Consider the following 18507-nt stretch of genomic DNA (forward strand, 5'->3'; position numbering starts at 1 on the left):
GTTTTCCCAGAGGACTGGGGTGGGGCTCCCTTGCCTGCTTCTCCATCTCAGCAGGATTTTAGGGCCTAGAAGGGGAGAAACATGGCAGGTGTGAGGACTGGGTGGTGGGGGGCTCTCCTCTATGACACTGACCAGGGATTATTGTTGCTGGCTGGGGAACTTGACGAGATTAAGATAATGCTTGGATCTGGAAAATAATCAAAGTAATTCAGTGGTACTTTCATTACTCCAATCTTTCAAAAAATTGTATTTTCTCCTTTGAGTCAAGCATACTTTCCACTCCAAAATACACCTGTGAAGTCTGGCATGTTCAGACTTAGATAATCTGTGTGCCTGCAGAGTGCCTGGCTCATCAGGGAGCTTTTTTAACAAAGAATAAGCAGAAATTCACTCCAAGAAAGCACAGTGGTTTAAATATTAATTTATAGAGGCATCTACATTTAGATAATGTACAAACCTTTTTTCCAGCAAAGGAAACTTCTACAAAAGGATCCACTAGGTTTTTCTTATCTGCGTTGCCTCCAAATATTTCCTTTACGGTCTGTGAGAAGGCATCATCCACTGGAAAGCAACAAATCACACCCAACAAATTAAATTTGATTCTCTTAAAAGAATAGAAATCACTTGGCAAAACTAAGACTTTCTTCCTGTACATGAAAACAGTTGCAACAGGATTTGTTCTCAAAAGTGGCAAGCAGAAAGAAAGAAAAGGGGGATTACTCCCTGATAGGATAAAACTAACTGTAAATCAACGATTAATGCATGCTTTAAATATCCTTAATTTTGATCACTTAAAGGGTGTCAGATGATCGGCTATGGAGGTACACTTTTCTGATAATATTCCTTTCTCTTAAAAAAAAAAAAAAAAGCAGCAGTTCCTGTGTGGTGACCTCCAATGAGTTCTACACAAGGGTATAAAGGGCATATCAAAGTGTGAGCAAAGGGTCTGTTTGTGTTTACACAGAGGATCAAAGCCTAATTTGGCTACCCAGAAAATGAACTAAGATACAATTTGAAGAAGAACTTCCAACATCAGCACTCTCTGGAAGAGTCATACCAGAAGATGATCATCAAAAAACCTCAACAAAAATCCAGGCGATGCTGCAGTTGTAGCTGCATTCATCTCACCGGTTCCTGGACTTGCCATGGGAATGAAGAAGGAGATATCTAAGCTGGCCTGTGCATACAGTAAAACAACAAATTTGACTGGATCTATACTGTTGGAACTCAACCAAGAATTAGGAGAAGTGCAAGTTGTAGCGCTCCAAAATCTTACAACTACAGACTATCTCCTGTTAAAAGAACATATGGGTTGTGAACAGACCCCAAGAATGGGTTGTTTTAATTTGTCTGATTTCTCTCAGACTGTTCAAGTTCAGTTGGACAATATCCACCATATCATAGATAAGTTTTTCACAAATGCCTAGGGTGCCTAACTGGTTTTCTTGCTTTCACTGGAGATGGCTGGTAATTATAGGTCTGCTTTGGTTATGTAACTGTATTCCTATTTTGTTAATGTGTGTATGCAATTTAATTAGTAGTTTAAAACCTATACATGCTTAAGTTGCTCTACAAGAAGATATGTCAAAGAAATAATCAATCTTCCCATGTTTTCTTCCATCTGCTACTCCTATAGCTTTTCTTCTTCCTTCCTAATTACAACCCTTAAATAGAATTTGTGCCTCAAATCGAATTTACCGAGTATCATAATTCTTCCAAGTGATAAAGATACCTCAAGACAAATACTGGGCATAAAAGTCACAGGGCATAAATCTGCAAAGAAGTAAAAAGCTAACCTTTTCAAACAATATTGCCTCTCTCTCACTTACCAACTTTACATTTCCCTGTATGGCCCTGGAAGATGACTGATTAGCCAGAGATGGGTAAGATTCCTCAAGGGAGGAACAACCTAAGACAGGCACAGTTGCAGGGGGGCCATCAGGTGAGAAATTGGGGATCAACAGAGGTGAGGCTTAGAACCTCACCCCCCCTGTTTTGAGAGAAATCTTCTGCATCCATGGATGTTTTGTTGCCCTTGTCTAGCTCGGATTAATATTTAGTCTATAGGTACACACCTGATCATCTACATTTGCCCTCTTACAGCACTAAACTATGTTTTCTACCTTTATCTTGCATCTACCTACCGCTTCAGCATTTTATTAAAAATAATAATAATAATAAGGGAGAAATGTGGGATTCACATATAAATCAAGTATAAAAATCAAACAAATATTCATATTTGACCTGATTGTTTACAGTTCATAATGTGTGACCAAAACCGAAAGTTTCTGTGATGACTGCCCTTGTACTATTCTCCATGTAAGAACTTGTTCGTTATGCTTCAGAAGATTGGAGACTGACGAGAATTAGGCTTGGGGTGGATTAATGATTGTGCATTGAGCATTGAGTCCCCTATACAGAATTTTATTGTTGTTAACAACCATCTGTTCAATAAATATGAGAGATGCCCTCTCAAAAAATAAAAAAATTTAAAAAATGAAATCATAAAATGAAAAAAAAAAAGTGGCAAGCATGAGTAGCTTAGTATCACAGAGATCATTTATGTCTGAGTTGAGAAAGAAAATGTGTTCTCCCCACAAAGTTTTAAAATCAACAGGAGCACCTTGAAAAAGAAATCAATAAGCATTATGTTAAGAATCAATCATTTTATGAGAAAAAATACAGAATAAAGAAAGTCCATCCAGATAGGATAAGAGGCAATTCAAAAACTCAGGCCTGGTTTCAATTCGGAAAAGATGCTTTAGGTCAAAATGATGTAGGCACAGTCTAGATTTTTCTGAGAAATTCAAGGAAATTTGGCATAATCATAAATAGCACATTTAACCAACTACAAACTGTATACATCTGTCTTAACAAACTCAAAAGTGAACGGAGATGAGTGAAACAGGTCTGTGTAGGCAGCATAATGTGAAGTTTACTTTATTTACTTCTTAAGATATTTCTGAGGGAAAGATGGTATGGGGAGGCATTATAGGGTGTTAAAAAGGTAGGGTGGGAAGGGCAGGAGGCTGTTCCCAGGAAAAACAGCAAATCCTGCAGAGATCCATGACCTGTACACTGGGTGCTGCCTCCTGGGGACTTGGAGAGGGTGCATGTCCCTCAGCCCAGCAGGAGCGGCCTCAGGCTGGGCAGGGCAGAGGGTGAGGAGTAGTGGACTAATCACTGTGAGTGATTCTCTTAAATGCATCCAATCTCTTAGTACACACGTCTCATCATACAATATTGACAGACTTCTAGTTATTGACACTTAACCACCCTTTGCTTAGCCATTTTTAATAATCTGATAATAAACCCATTTATTTATCTATAAAAATTCACATTTCACTTGGGATGACAGGAGTTGAAAGGGTCAACTCTGACCTCTCTTGAGTATTCTCTTGAATAAGGAGAAAATGTGGAACCCTGAAGAAAGAAGGAGTGGAGCAGAAAGGGCCAAAGGCTCAATAAGGAGCATGGATCAGTGACCAACTGGCTGCCCCAGGAACCTGCTCAGGTGGCTTTCAATGGAGCCATAAGAACGTAAGTCCATGAAGGCCTCTGAGAAGAAAAACATGCAGTAGGGAGCAGCACTCACTATTCAGAGTATGAGTTAACACATCTAATTATGCAGGTAACTGATAATCGTAGGGCAGGATCAAATCAGTACATACTCTGGGGGATGTCCTCCGCTCGGTAGATTTTCAGCAAGAAGGTCACCCACCGGAGGGCGATACCAGCAGGAAGCAGCAGATTACTCTCCACATCATCACTGTTGTCGTTATCACGGTCTTGTTTCTCAGGCTATTGGGGACACATGATTACAAATTATACACAGAAAATCAGCACTTGTAAGAAACCAACCGATGCCTGTAAAATGAAACCAATCAGAACTGTTTCCATTAGGATTTCCTGTGTTTCAGGCTTAAGAGTTCAGCTACCAAGTCAGTCTCAAAACTGCTTTACAAAAATCAAAGCTCATATGTTTCTTCAATCAATACACCACAAGAATATATTCTGAACTTTTATAATTTTATAAGCATTAAATAGTAGAGAAAGAGAGATCCAGAAGCTCTTCCAATTTCTCTTTGGCCACGTACTTTCCCCAGCTTGCAGCCCAGTTTCCTAGAGTGACAACCTTCCCTGAGGTAGCAATGCCTGATTCAGGTAGTAAGCCACTCTGTCCAGGTAAAAGGATCCAAGGATATCTTAAAAATACACCTACCTTTACTGAATGGAAAACCTGCTCAGAGACACCAGGGAGGAGCTTAAGAGAGCTAGAATAATGATTCTGTCATGAAAAAAAGAAGAGCTTCTGAAAAGCAGGAGGAATTGGAGGGCTGGGGCTATTGCCTGGAAGCTGTGCTCCATTTCACTATTACAGATGCCCACTTGCTTAACACTTGATTATATTTTTTTACTGAAAAAGTGTAAATGATAGAGAATGTAGAGGCTCACGGGAGGCTCATCTCCAGTTCCCAGGACAAACATGCTGACTTTCATGTAACCTTTAGCACCCGAGCTGGCATCTTCAGGGTCATTGAGAAGAAGCCATTTTCTCATGACAGCATGACCTAAAATAAAGAAGGAGTAAAAGGACAGGGACACTCTAAAGAGAAGGTGACAGGTCTGTGATTTTATCTGCTGTAAGATGAACACACATGTCCTGCCAGGTCTCATCATGACAAGCCAAAGTCCCCCAGTAGGTCTCTATAATAATGTCCTCTGCCTTGCACTGACCACCCCCTACCCCCAACCTACCTAGTGTGACTCAAACAAGACTCTTTAAGCTCCATTAACTGGTTTTGTAATTTGATTTTGATAAGATCAAGATAGCCTCACAAAACAGAGAAATTACCTAATTGGGAATGTTAGTATAATTACCATTAGATTAAAAAAGACATCCATACTAAGCTATTATATACTACTATTCATTCCCACTAAGTATCCTTCCCTCACCTCAGTCAAGAAAAAAAAATTTTTTTATTCTGATGCCCTAAATTGCCTTGATCCCCAGAGTCTCAAGGTTCATAGGGAGAACATAACTTACCAGGTTCATCATAAATGAAGCCAACATCGATCTAGGAAAAAAAAAATTAAAGTAGCTCAAGTAGATGAAATCAGTTTAGTCACTTCAAAGAAAACATCATTTTTATATTTAAATATAAGGGTTTTAGCTAGACTTAAATTTCTCTGAGACCCAGCATTCCCAACTTACCCTCTCTGTCAACAATGTCTTGCCTGATATGTGATGCAGAGAAGACCTTCAATCAGTCATTTTGAATGAATGAGCTAGTCTCAGAGCTGGAACAGACTATGGAAGTCGGGTGACCAATGTGTGTGTCTCAGTTTGCTTGGGACTTTCCTGCAGCGCACAACGTCTCACATTTTGTGAAATCCCAAGCAAAGCTGGACTTTGGTCACCCTCTGGGAAGTCCCCTGGTCCAACCTCCTATCCAATACTCCTCTTCCCTCTCCTCCACCAAATGCTAATGCTAATATCAATATAACAATTGATCGGGCACTTCAATGTGCCCAGCACTGTTTTACATATTCTATCCCAGTTAGTCTTCACAATGACCTCATTTTATAGGTGAAGAAACTAAGGGTCAGAGAGGTTGACATGTGGCTAGTTGGTGGCAGACAGGGTATGAACACTTGCATGTCTGACTCCAGAACATTCTCTAGGGCTTCTAATGACCAGGAGCTCCTTCCTTTAAGAATCAACCCATTCCATGTAGAATTGCCTGGAAGCCCCAGCCAAGTATTTGTCTCTAATTCTAATGGGAGTTACTTGGAAAAGCACTAATTCTCTTCCCAGGCTTGGCTTGCCTTTCATAAGCCACATTTATACTACTGGCTTTGTGAGTAAGTGGAGCTGGCTGCCAGCCCACCTGCTGTGGTCAAGCATCCTTCCCTTTGTAACAGTGCGCTGGCTTCCATGACAGCTGGAAGACTGGGAAGGGCCCAGAGGTGGCAGCGCCCAGACACCTTGCTTTAGGGCACAGGAAGTGGTGTATTTTGGGAAGTCAACTAGACTCAGGGCAGAGGATCTCTGGCTTCCATGACATTCATGTTCTGCTGGCATTTCAGCCCTCAGCAAGGATCCTGGCATCAACCCCTTCCATGTAACCTTCAGATGTCACCAAGATGGGCACCCTGAGACTCTGCATCTGATTCCTCATTATAAAAGTGACCATCTTTGATATAAGTTGCATGAAACAAACTGTTGACACCCACCTTAAATTCTCCCATGAGACAGTCTGCCCGTAAAGAATGGGAATTATAAACCTGGAAGAAAGAAGAGCCATGGAAAAATTACTGGCTGTACCTGGCGTGAGGGAGCACTACCTTCCTCCTCTACAGCCACTTACCCGGATGCTGATGGTCTCATCCATCAGTTCTGAAGGGATTATGTGGACATTGTAGAAAAACAACTATCAAAACAAAAGAGAAACATGTTTGAATGTTAGAAGAGGTAGACTCAGGTATAGTGGGATGATGCTATAATTTGGGGGGCCTTCCTAGAAAAATATAAAACACAAACCCCCAATTAGGTTTGGTCATGTGAACATATTGCAGAGCCTCAGAAAAGGCCCGGATGCTTAAGCTTCATGAGCTTCATGGCAACTCACATTTGCACGTTGGAAAAAGCAAAAAGGGCAGAGTAACAATGGTGTTTATGTAACTAAACAAAGCTGTCCATTTGGGACCATCTATCCACTAGCTAAATGAAGGAAAGATCCTGGGTTATTTCATGTTGCAAGTCTTACTAAAATGGATGCTATAGGGCTTGCATGACCTGGAAAGTAGAGTTTAATTCTCTACCATTTTTAACTCTATCACTTGTCTAGTGATTCTAATTTTGTTATTTCTAACAAAACACCTTCAAAGCCAACTTTGCCCATTAGATAATGTTAGTGCCTCAGTAGAGTCGATATTGACCATATTTTAACTCACTATAACAGCTAAATTTACAAAGGTTGAAACTTGGGAGCAATATTGGGTATACAGAGGTTGTACCATGTCAGCCCAATAAACCTTAATCCTGAAAGAGAAAGACTGAGCATTTATTTCAACTGAGACATTTTTCCTACTTTTAATTTAGAAATATTCCACATCTATAGAAAAATGGAAAGAATGACAAAATAACACCGTCTTTCTCCTATGTTTATCAATTGTTATCATTTTGGGACATTGCTTTTCTCTCTCTTTTTTTACTGAACTATTTGAAAGTTCTACAGACATTACACTCCGCTCCTTAAAAATAGATTGGCAATGCATCTCCTAAAAGCAAGGACATCTTTCTAAAAAAATCACTATACTATTATTACATCCAGGAAATTTAACATCTAACATATAGTCAGTTTTAAAATTTCTTTAAAATCTCAAAGTTTTAAATTCCTTTAAAATTGCTTTTAAAAACGTTCTGTTCAGCTTTTAAAGAAAGATCTAGGATTATGCCTTTCATTTGGCTATTGTGTCTCTTTAGTTTCCTTTTATCAAGAACCATACTCCTGCCTACTTTTGCTGTTTGTTTGTGTTTTTCTATCAAGACCAGCTGTTTTGTAAAATATCATACAATCAGGATTTTCTGTGAATGTTTCCTCTCTGTTAGACGCAAGCTGGCCATCTGACAAGAAACATCTGACAACATGGTGTTGATACACAGGCCATTTGTCCCATTACAGGTGAAGCCAAGTTTAATCACATGGCTAAGATGATATAGGCAAGCTAAGGATTTCTTAGTAAATTCTTTTATGAATTTATGAATTGGTCTGTTTAGAGTTCAGTTATTGATTTTTCCCTTTGCCAAGAGAACTAATCTAAAAAAATCATTAACATGAGACATTTCTAAGGTGGAGATTATGCTGGGCTCTGCAGAATGTTGTTGAGCAAATATTTATCCTGCATAATAAATACATTATGCCTCAGGCATCGGGCCATCCAGTATCCTGTCCTCCCTGCAACCCAGTAGGTCCTCCAATGTGAGTCTCTCCCAGCCATTCCTGAAGCCCACTTCAAGTGCCCATCTCAGTGCACACCAACCTCCTATGTTTGCTTTGATGCTGCTTAGCTCCATGCTGTTGTCTGCAACTCATCAAAGGAGGAGAAGTTAGAGGTAAGAAGGAAATGGAGACTTCTGCGAAGTTGGAGGTCAGCTTGAGCAAAGGAGAAGAAACAGGAAGACAGACAGAAAAAACCAGTCCCTTTTGTGGAAAGGAAAACAAACCAAAGCTGAAGTAGAGGCTGGGATCAGAAGCTACAGGGAGCTAAGAGGGACTGTGATAGGAAATCCAATAGGAGAGGCCTGGCCTCAGGGAACAGGGCATGAGATGCAGCCCTGAGGAATCTCAGAAATGGGTCTCCTAAGCAGAGCAAGACCAGACTCCAAAACTTCCCCAAACTTATCACTTATCTTCACAGCCCTAATTATGGAGTTTTGTGGTGCTTGACACGTCTGTTCAGGTACTCCATGTGTCTGAGGAGTGTTACAGAAGAGGGCGATAGAACCAGGCTATGTTCTCAGGAAGGGAGAGAAGAGAAAACCCTTTTTGCTCATAACTGCTTGCTTTAATGTACATTATTTTTATAGTCAAATAGGTTTTGACATCTTTAAAAAGTCAGGTTACTTTGTCACACAGAGTCATCTGTCAGAGACACCCTGCTAACAATCAGAAGGAGCAAAGGCAGATGTAGGTGACCTCAGAAAGGGTGCCAGGATCCACGAGGAACAGCTGTCAGGAAGCTGCAAAAACACCAGGATGATACTGGCCCTCGGAACCAATGATGAAGCAGGCAAGGTGATTTCTAGATCCAGTGGTTACCATGTTTGCCACTGGAACTTTGCCTTGTCTCTTCCAGTGAAGTCTGCACAGGAGTTCCCCTCTCACATGGGACAGGGAAGAGGTGGGTGGAAGGCAGAAGGTGCATATGAATAGAACAGACTCACTGAGCAGAAACATGCATTCTGCCCATTTACCTCATCAAAAAATGGATTGTTCCCTCTCTTGATTCTTGTTCGGTGTGTCTGGCCACAGACGTGAACTTTGACCACAGGCTTTATGTTGTTGCCACTTAACTGCCGGCCTTCAATTACTCGGACACGGATCTGCAAGCACAGAAAGGGCATTGTTATGATCCTTTCCCAGTGCGCCATGCAAGAGAATCCTCAGGTGTTGTGTGAGCTGGGTCACCTGTAAGGATCGCTGAAACCAGGCCAGGGCGTGTTTGTAGAATAGCTGGTGCTCACGGGTTGGGAGCAGCCACCTCTGCGTGCTCACTAGGGCCCTGGGGTTGTGGTGCAGAACCCAAGAGCAACTGTGGAGTTGAGATAGTCCAGAGCTGGCTTGGGAAAGGGTAGGGCAGGTGGGGCAGAGGCCACTGCTCAGACCTTAGGCTCCTACCTGGTCTTCCAGAGTATTGAGATGTCCTAACTCACTTCACAGCTGTCTCCCAAGGAAGCACCCAGAACTATGAAAAATGCAGTATCTGTGCTTCTAATCTTGGATTAGTTCTTTCCCACCACTGAAGCAAAGGAGAGATACATAGTTTTGTTTCTCTGAAGAGCCTCATCTGGCTTGACTACATCTATTCCTGCATGCAGGAGAGCAATGGAGAGCTCTTCACATCAGGATTGGCTCTAATATCCCCTTTTCCTCACTGAGCCGCTGCCATTAGGAGTACATCCTTCCCAACAACACTGTAATTGCCAGAAGCTGGACATTATGGTGGTAAAACAGGAATGCAGGGCACCCGGGCTGTTCCTACCTGGAAGTCCTGTGGCTTGTTAGACAGCATCCGCCTGCTGTTCTTTCCCTTTGTGAGCCTCCGGGCAAGCTGAGCTTCTGACACTGTCCCGCCTGGCCCCCTGGGCCCCGGGACCCTGGCTGTACTGTCTGGGTTGTCTTCATCACCTCCATCTTCCTCCTCTTCTCCTAAAACACGAGGAATCCAGTCAGAGATGGCCCCCACCATGTAAATGTCAGAACACTCAGGTTTCCTGGACATGGAGGGTGTTCAGTGTTCCCGAGGCAACCAATGGAGGAGACGCTGCTTGGTGACAGTGACTTGGGAGGCACTGTGACTCAGATACAGTTTCTCTATGTACATATGCTCATGGTACCTCAGGGCACTCATTCAGGCTGCCTTCAGAGTGGCCAGGAGAACACCAGAGACCAGGGAGAGGGCAAGAGCAGTGGCTCTGTCAGACCCAGGCAGAAATCACCTGGTTCTGATCTTGGAAGCCAGCCTGAGGTCAAGGGGCCTTTCTGTGGTTAGGCTGGAGAGACGTGGAAATGCCGTGACAAACGGAGCCTTGCAGAGGAGACTTAAACTCCACCCTTCCCGCTACTGGTCTGTTCTCTACAGATCTATTCCTGAGGTTTCGGTACTGTCCCCCTTCGGCTTGAGCCTCCTCAGGCATAAATGCCCTCTCTACCCTCATGGCAGATGAGAAACTCCCCCCTGATTTTCTTGCCAAGCAGACCTAGACAGCCCTCATACTCTCCCTTGTCCCTTCCACACACATCCGTCTCCTCATGTATCCCCCTAGCTTCCCTTTACAACTCAGGGGAAAAAGTCTCCAGATTACTAGAAAGAACCCCCCGCCCATGCCCCAAAGCCCACTTCCTTCTGTTTCTATGGGGAATCTCACAAATGTCCTCCCCTCAAGTACCTCCAGTGGATCCTTCCCCAAGTGGGCCTATACTCTGCCTTCAAATACTCAGATAATTTTCTCCTTAAAATAAAAACAAAAATCAACTCTGCCTACTACATCTCCCTTTCCTTTTATTCACAAACTGTTTGAAACTCACTGACAAACTTTAGCTTTCCCTGTCTTAATAGACAAAAAATGTGAATTCCTGGTTCTGTACAATCTGCACAATTTAAGAGAGCCCAGAAGGCTAGCCACCTTCTCTAAAACCCATCATCTGAATTCCCTACCTTTAGATTCTGAAACTCCTCCTTTACAGTACAAAATCATGTAAAAGACATTTCCATACAGACTCATCTGTCAGTCACACACATCATAGTATGAATTAGTTTGACCCAATTGCCATGCAGCATAGCTCTTAAAGCTGGAGCTCTAGAGCAATGCTACCTGGGTTTAATTCCAATTTTGAGCCATATGACTCTGATAAGTTTCTTAATTTCTGTTTCAATTTTCTCATTTTTAAAAAGGGGGAAATAGTAGTATTTATCACAGGATTATTGTACAGATAAAATTAATCTCTATGCAAGCCTTTAACACAGTGCTTGGCACAGACCAGCATCCAACATTATTTTTAAAAAAATTTTTTTAAATTAAGGTATTATTGATATACATACACTCTTATGAAAGTTTCACATGAATAAACAATGTGGTTACTACATTTACCCATATTATCAAGTCCCCACCCATACCCCAATGCAGTCACTGTCCATCAGTGCAGCAAGATGCCACACATCCACTATGTGCCTTCTCTGTGCTACACTATTTTCCCTGTGATCCACCACACCACGTGTACTAAACATAATACCCCTCAATCCCCTTCTCCCTCCCTCCCCACCCTCCCTCCCACACCCCTTCCCTTTGGTAACCACTAGTTCCTTCTTGGAGTCTCTGAGTCTGCTGCTATTTTATTCCTTCAGTTTTGCTTCATTGTTATACTCCACAAATGAGGGAAATAATTTGGCACTTGTCTTTCTCTGCCTGGCTTATTTCACTGAGAATAATGTCCTCCAGCTCCATCCATGTTGTTGCAAATGGTAGGATTTGTTTCTTTCTTATGGCTGAATAGTATTCCATTGTGTATATGTACCACCTCTTCTTTATATGTTCATCTACAGATGGACACTTAAGTTGCTTCCATATCTTGGCTATTGTAAAAAATGCTGCGATAAACATAGGGGTGTATATGTCTTTTTGAATCTGAGAAGTTGTATTCTTTGGGTAAATTCCAAGGAGTGGGATTCCTGGGACAAATGGTACTTCTAAATTTAGTGTTTTGAGGAACCTTCATATTGCTTTCCACAATTGTTGAACTACCTTACATTCCCACCAGCAGTACAGGAGGGTTCCCCTTTCTCCACATCCTCACCAGCATTTCCAACAAATTACTTTTTGTTGCTACTATTAAGAAGTCAGTTTTGGCTGGAGCCCAGAACCCTAGAACACTCCCAGGAAGCAGTAGTGGCAGGGTGGCAGGGTGGGTGAGGCTGGTGCAGTCGGGGACAAGGGCACAGAGTGAGGAAGGGGCAACCACAGGAGGTAAAAGTCTTCTGATGTGCTGCTTCAGAGTTTAGCCCAGGGAGGACCCTTCTCCTCCTCATCCCTTTATTGAGGTTCAGCCCTCCCAAACCTGGCATCTGTTCTGCAAAGGTCACTGTGACCTCTTCTGGCTAAGCCCAGACCCTTTTCGGAATCCCCACGCTCAGTCTAACATGGCACTGGACTCTGGGGCCCATACATCTTTGAATCATGCAGCTCCCCTCCTGGCACTCTGACTGAATCTTTCTTCTGTGAACCAACCCCTCACCCCACTTTTCATTTCCTACTCCCAATGTGTGACCTCCACTCTGACCTCAGCCCTCTACTCTGCTGACAAGACAGTCTCTGGATTTACACTTTGCAGTCCCTCAAGGAGTCACAGAACCACAGAATGTTACTCTAGAAGTGACCTTAGAAATCCCCAGTCCAATCTGCTCCTAACCCCATTTTACAGATGGAAAAAGGTCCAGAAGTACAAAAACCACATGATCATCTCCATAGATGTTGAAAAAGCATTTGACAAAATTCAACATTCATTCATGATAAAAACTCTCAACAAAATGGGTAAAGAGGGCAAGTACCTCAACATAATAAAGGCCGTATATGACAAACCCACAGCCAACATTATACTTAACAGTGAGAAGCTGAAAGCTTTTCCTTTAAGATCGGGAACAAGACAAGGATGCCCACTCTCCCCACTTCTATTCAACATAGTACTGGAGGTCCTAGCCATGGCAATCAGACAACACAAAGAAATAAAAGGCATCCAGATTGGCAAGGAAGAAGTTAAACTGTCCCTGTTTGCAGATGACATGATATTGTACATAAAAAACCCTAAAGACTCCACTCCAAAACGATTAGAACTGATATCAGAATTCAGCAAAGTTGCAAGATACAAAATAAATACGCAGAAATCTGTGGCATTCCTATACACTAACAATGAACTAGCAGAGAGAGAAATCAGGAAAACAATTCCATTCACAGTTGCATCAAAAAGAATAAAATACCTAGGAATAAACCTAACCAAGGAAGTGAAAGACCTAACTCTGAAAACTACAAAACACTCATGAGAGAAATTAAAGAAGATACCAATAAATGGAAACACATCCCATGCTCATGGATAGGAAGAATTAATATTGTCAAAATGGCCATCCTGCCTAAAGCAATCTACAGATTCAATGCAATTCCTATCAAAATACCAACAGCATTTTTCAACGAACTAGAGAAAATCGTTCTAAAATTCATATGGAACCACAAAACACCCCAAATAGCCAAAGCAATCCTGAGAAGGGAGAATAAAGCTGGGGGGATTACCCTCCCTGAATTCAAGCTCTCCTACAAAGCCACAGTAATCAAGACAATTTGGTAATGGTACAAGAACAGACCCATAGAGCAATGGAACAGACTAGAGAGCCCTGATATAAACCCAACCATATATGGCCAATTAATATAAGATAATGTAACCATGGACATACAATGGGGAAATGACAGCCTCTTCAACAGCTGGTGTTGGCAAAACTGGACAGCTACATGCAAGAGAATGAAACTGGATCATTGTTTAACCCCATACACAAAAGTAAACTCGAAATGGATCAAGACCTGAATGTAAGTCATCAAACCAACCAACTAAGTTAGAAGACAACATAGGCAAAAATCTCCTGAATATAAGCATGAGCAACTTCTTCCTGAATGCATCTCCTCAAGCAAGGGAAACAAAAGCAAAAATGAACTCATGGGACTACATCAAACTAAAAGTTTCCATACAGCAAAGGACATCATCAACAGAACAAAAAGCATCCTACAGTATGGGAGAATATATTTGTAAATGACATGTCCAACAAGGGGTTAACATCCAAAATATATAAAGAACTTACATGCCTCAACACCCAAAAATCAAACCTGATTAACAAATGGGCAGAGGATATGAAGAGACAGTTCTCCAAAGAAGAAATTCAGATGGTCAACAGACACATGAAAAGATGCTCCACATCACTGATCATCAGGGAAATGCAAATCAAAACCACAATGAGATATCACTTCATGCCAGTAAGGATGGCCAGCATCGAAAAGACTAAGAACAACAAATACTGGCGAGGATGCAGAGAAAGGGGAACCCTCCTACACTGCTGGTGGGAATGTGAGCTAGTTCAACAATTGTGGAAAGCAGTACGGAAGTTCCTTAAAGCACTAAAAATAGAATTACCATTTGACCCAGGAATCCCACTCTTTGGAATTTACCCAAAGAATACAACTTCTCAGATTCAAAAAGATATATACACCCCTATGCTTATTGCAGCACTATTTACAATAGCCAAGATATGGAAGCAACCTAAGTGTCCATCTGTAGATGAATGGATAAAGAAGAGGTGGTACATATACACAGTGGAATACTACTCAGCCATAAGAAACAAATCCTATCATTTGCAACAACATGGATGGAGTTGGAGGACATTATTCTCAGTGAAATAAGCCAGGCAGAGAAAGACAAGTGCCAAATTATTTCCCTCATTTGTGGAGTATAACAATGAAGCAAAACTGAAGGAACAAAATAGCAGCAGACTCAGAGACTCCAAGAAGGAACTAGTGGTTACCAAAGGGAAGGGGTGTGGGAGGGAGGGTGGGGAGGGAGGGAGAAGGGGATTGAGGGGTATTATGTTTAGTACACGTGGTGTGGTGGATCACAGGGAAAATAGTGTAGCACAGAGAAGGCACATAGTGGATGTGTGGCATCTTGCTGCACTGATGGACAGTGACTGCATTGGGGTATGGGTGGGGACTTGATAATATGGGTAAATGTAGTAACCACATTGTTTATTCATGTGAAACCTTCATAAGAGTGCGTATCAATAATACCTTAATACAAATTTAAAAAAAAATAAGAAAGAAAAAGGTCCAGAAGGCTGAAGTGGCTTGCAATTAGAAGCTGAGCTGAAACCAGGTCCAGTCTCCACCCTACCTCACTGGCTTACAACTAGATCTAAAACCAGGCAGCAGGTGAAGGAGACACAGTCCTAGTTCCTCAACATCTTAGCCAGGACACTGGGAAACACCATACAAGCCAAAGGAAGGGAATAGCTACCTCTGCCCTCTGAAGATAATCTGGGTCTTTCTTCTTTATTTTTGAAGAGGCCTCAAAAGAAGGGCTCATCTGCTGTCTCTCTTGGGGTGCCTGGATCTTGGATTGTCCTTCCTCCTGTTCTTCACCAAGTGAGCTCCTCAACTCCCTCAAGTTCAGAAGATGAAATACACGGTCCCAGGGCAGGCCCTTCCACCTCTCCCACATGGAGTGAGTCATACTTTCTTGTGCCTGCCACACATTGCCTTACCCTATTCTTGTGCCTGTTGTTGACCTGTTGGCCCCCTCACTACCATATGCTCTTCAGAAGCAGGGCGCTTGCTCTTCTGTTTCTGCCCCTGGGCCTAACACAAACCCTAGTACATGGCAGGGGCTGGATGAACAAGGAGTGAATAAATGAATGAGGGGATTCTGACCCCTCACATGCCTTATTAAGTTCTTCAGAAGTTTGGCAAAGCTACTGCCAGTTCTCAGGAAAGATCACCCAGACACTGGAGGTGTGCTCCTCCAACCAAGCACCAGCTGCAGGGCAGCACAGCGGGTCAGGCTCCCCTTCTGCACACCATGCTCTAAGCGATGCTGGGCTAGGGGCCTTTAAAGTTCCAACAACTAAGACAAACTTCCCCCACAATCCTGGGCCCAAGTGGGGATTCCCCCTGCTGTGTATTGCTCCATTTGGGGTTGGTAGTTATTTGTGGCAGCAAGCAAGAGAAGAGGGCAGGGTAAATCAAACCTCTCTGCAGGGCTGGACTCTGAACAAGTCCTCATTAAATTCCTGAGGGATACTCCAGAAACAGACTGAAGGTAATAAAGAGCCCATTTCTTCTGGAAATACCTCCTGCTCTTCAAACTTCAGGCTGAAGGGATGGATCAGAGAAAACCAGCCTCAGTCACAGCTACCATCATCGTTACATAGCAGCAAAAGGATATTGGAGTAGGAAATTGTGCCTTTATGTGGCAGGAAGCTGTGCAGGATTAAACAATGCTACCCCTAAGTGCTCCGTAAAGAATGAGGGGGGCCCTCCAGGCATGGGCGAACACACCCTCTGCACAAGCTGTTTCATTACCGAAATGTTAGCGATTGTACTGGCATGCCCCATTAATGAGGCCCAGGCATGAACCTGAACCACAGCCAAAGGGATCTACAAACGGTGACTTTCATGACTACTGAGGGCAACGTTAGGCTGCGAGCCATTGACTGAATAGGAGGCTGCTCGTTGTATTTGCTTCCTAGTGCTGTTGTAACAAAGTACCACAAACTGAGTAGCTTAAAACAACAGACATTTATTCTCTAACAGTTCTGAACCCTAGAAGTCCCAAATCAAGGTGTTGACAGGGCCATGGTCCTCTAGAAGCCACTAGGGAAAAATCCTCACTTGCCTCATTAGCTGGTGGCTCCTGGCAGTCGTTGGCATTCCATGCTTTGTGGCTGTACCACTCCAACCTGCCTCTGTTTTCATGTGGCCTTCTCCCCCGTGTGTCTGCATGTCCTCACCTCTTCTTATAAGATACCTGTCATTGAATTTAGGGACCACCCTAATTCAGAATGACCTCATCTTAACTTGACTAATTGCATCTGCAAACACCCTATTTCCAAAGAAGGTCACGTTCCAAGGATCTGTGTAGACAGAGATTCTGGAAGGATGCTATTAACCCACTACAGAGGCCATCTTTTTTATCTTTCCAGTTTTTTCTACTACTCCAGTCCATGGGTCTGCAGCCACACAGGCAGCCCCAATCCACTGACTGCCTCACCTCCCCTGTCCCCCACGTCCTTCATGTCCTTGCTTTCCTCCTAACCTGTGTTGGGTTCCGTGGTCTAACATTGCAAACGCTCCTCAATCCTTTCCCTTCTCTCATTTCTCTGTAGTCACCTGTTTGTTTCAATGCTCCAGTTACTCCATGCCTTCACCTAGGCAGCTGAACCTGGTTGAGAAGAATCCATACTCTACTGTCTAATCTCACTTCAATTTTGTGATCACAAACTTTAAGTGGATAGCAGGACTCTCCCAGCCATTCTACCACATTTCCAAGGCATCTGTTTCAGAGTTTTCCTGGTTCCTAGTCTGAGATGGTCACTAATTAGCCAGTAAAGTCCAATCACTTGACCTTTCTGAACTCCCACCTATTTTGCAACTTGAAAGCTTCTGACACCCTATCCTCCTCACTATCACCTAATAACCTTGCTTTTAATTTCCTTGAGAAAACAGGCAATCAGAAGGAAATTTCCACATCCATACAACTCCAAATCAACCCTTATATCTGCGTCTGCTGCCTTCCTTCCCTCCTGCTACAGTCACTGAATTAACTGCTCCCCAACCTGAGCCAATACTTCATGTGCACACTGATCCTATCTCCTCTTGATATGCAAGGATTTTGCTTCTGTAATTTCTGCCTCTGATTCAACTCATCCAGTTCCCCTCTCTACTTAATCATTCTCATCGAGATGTATACATGCTGAAATGTGCCCTATAATTTAAAAAAACAAAATGTTCCTTGACTCCACAATGCCCCCTCTAGTTACTGCTCTGTTTTCCTGCTCCTCTTTACTGTACCTCTGGCTGTGACACACTCTCTACAATCCCTTTGTCTGACTGCCACCCAGCCTCTCCAACAATTACCACGTCACTCAGTCAAAGCCTACCAAGCATCTGACTGTAGTCAACACTGACCTGTCTTCTTTCTGAATGTCCATTACTCCCCATGTGACTCACACATTGATTACAAGTGATGCTTTGATTACTACTCAAGAATGGCTCTCCAAAGCTTCAGGAACTTATCAAAATGAGTCTTCATAATTCCTGAGATATACAGCTGGCCACTTTGCAGAACTCAGTGGCAATGTTCCCATACACTGTCCCTGTGTGTGTCACCTGTGACAGTAACACGTCCCTATGCAGCTTCTGTCCGTCCACCCAGTGCCGAAGAGCTGGTGGCCCTAGGTGACCTTATGACACAGTGGGGTTTGCCTTTGGCATGCCCAGCTGTGCCTTTCTTCAGCAGGTACCAACCTCTCTCCCTCTTCCATGCCCCCATGCCACCTTCCTCTAGCACTTCTCCCTACCAAGCAGAAGAGAATGGGCTACCAGTCACTCAGATGTCACCAGATCTGGAGGCCAGCCCTTCCCTACCTCCATCACTCCCATCTAACCAGAGGAAGGTCCTGTTAGAGCTTCCCAAT

At 43.0% G+C, this 18507-nt stretch overlaps 1 protein-coding gene across 5 annotated transcripts in view; it reads right to left on the minus strand.

Moving 5' to 3' along the window:
• MYOF (myoferlin) overlaps positions 1 to 18507 on the minus strand; it is a 159909-nt gene that overhangs the window by 87354 nt on the left and 54048 nt on the right. For all 5 annotated transcript variants that reach the window (XR_005023687.2, XM_036880108.2, XM_036880107.2 and 2 more), the window contains exons 6-13: positions 9769 to 9935; positions 8981 to 9109; positions 6372 to 6434; positions 6238 to 6288; positions 5048 to 5078; positions 4456 to 4571; positions 3672 to 3801; positions 458 to 561 (exon numbers count right to left, since the gene is read on the minus strand). Coding sequence is in view for 4 of the 5 variants with exons in the window: in XM_036880108.2 (XP_036736003.2) it covers positions 458 to 561; positions 3672 to 3801; positions 4456 to 4571; positions 5048 to 5078; positions 6238 to 6288; positions 6372 to 6434; positions 8981 to 9109; positions 9769 to 9935 (791 nt within the window). In the remaining variant the exon portion in view is untranslated. The remainder of the gene's footprint in view (positions 1 to 457; positions 562 to 3671; positions 3802 to 4455; positions 4572 to 5047; positions 5079 to 6237; positions 6289 to 6371; positions 6435 to 8980; positions 9110 to 9768; positions 9936 to 18507) is intronic.

The sequence above is a fragment of the Manis pentadactyla genome, chromosome 8 (assembly GCF_030020395.1).
Source record: "Manis pentadactyla isolate mManPen7 chromosome 8, mManPen7.hap1, whole genome shotgun sequence".
Classification (NCBI taxonomy): domain Eukaryota; kingdom Metazoa; phylum Chordata; class Mammalia; order Pholidota; family Manidae; genus Manis; species Manis pentadactyla.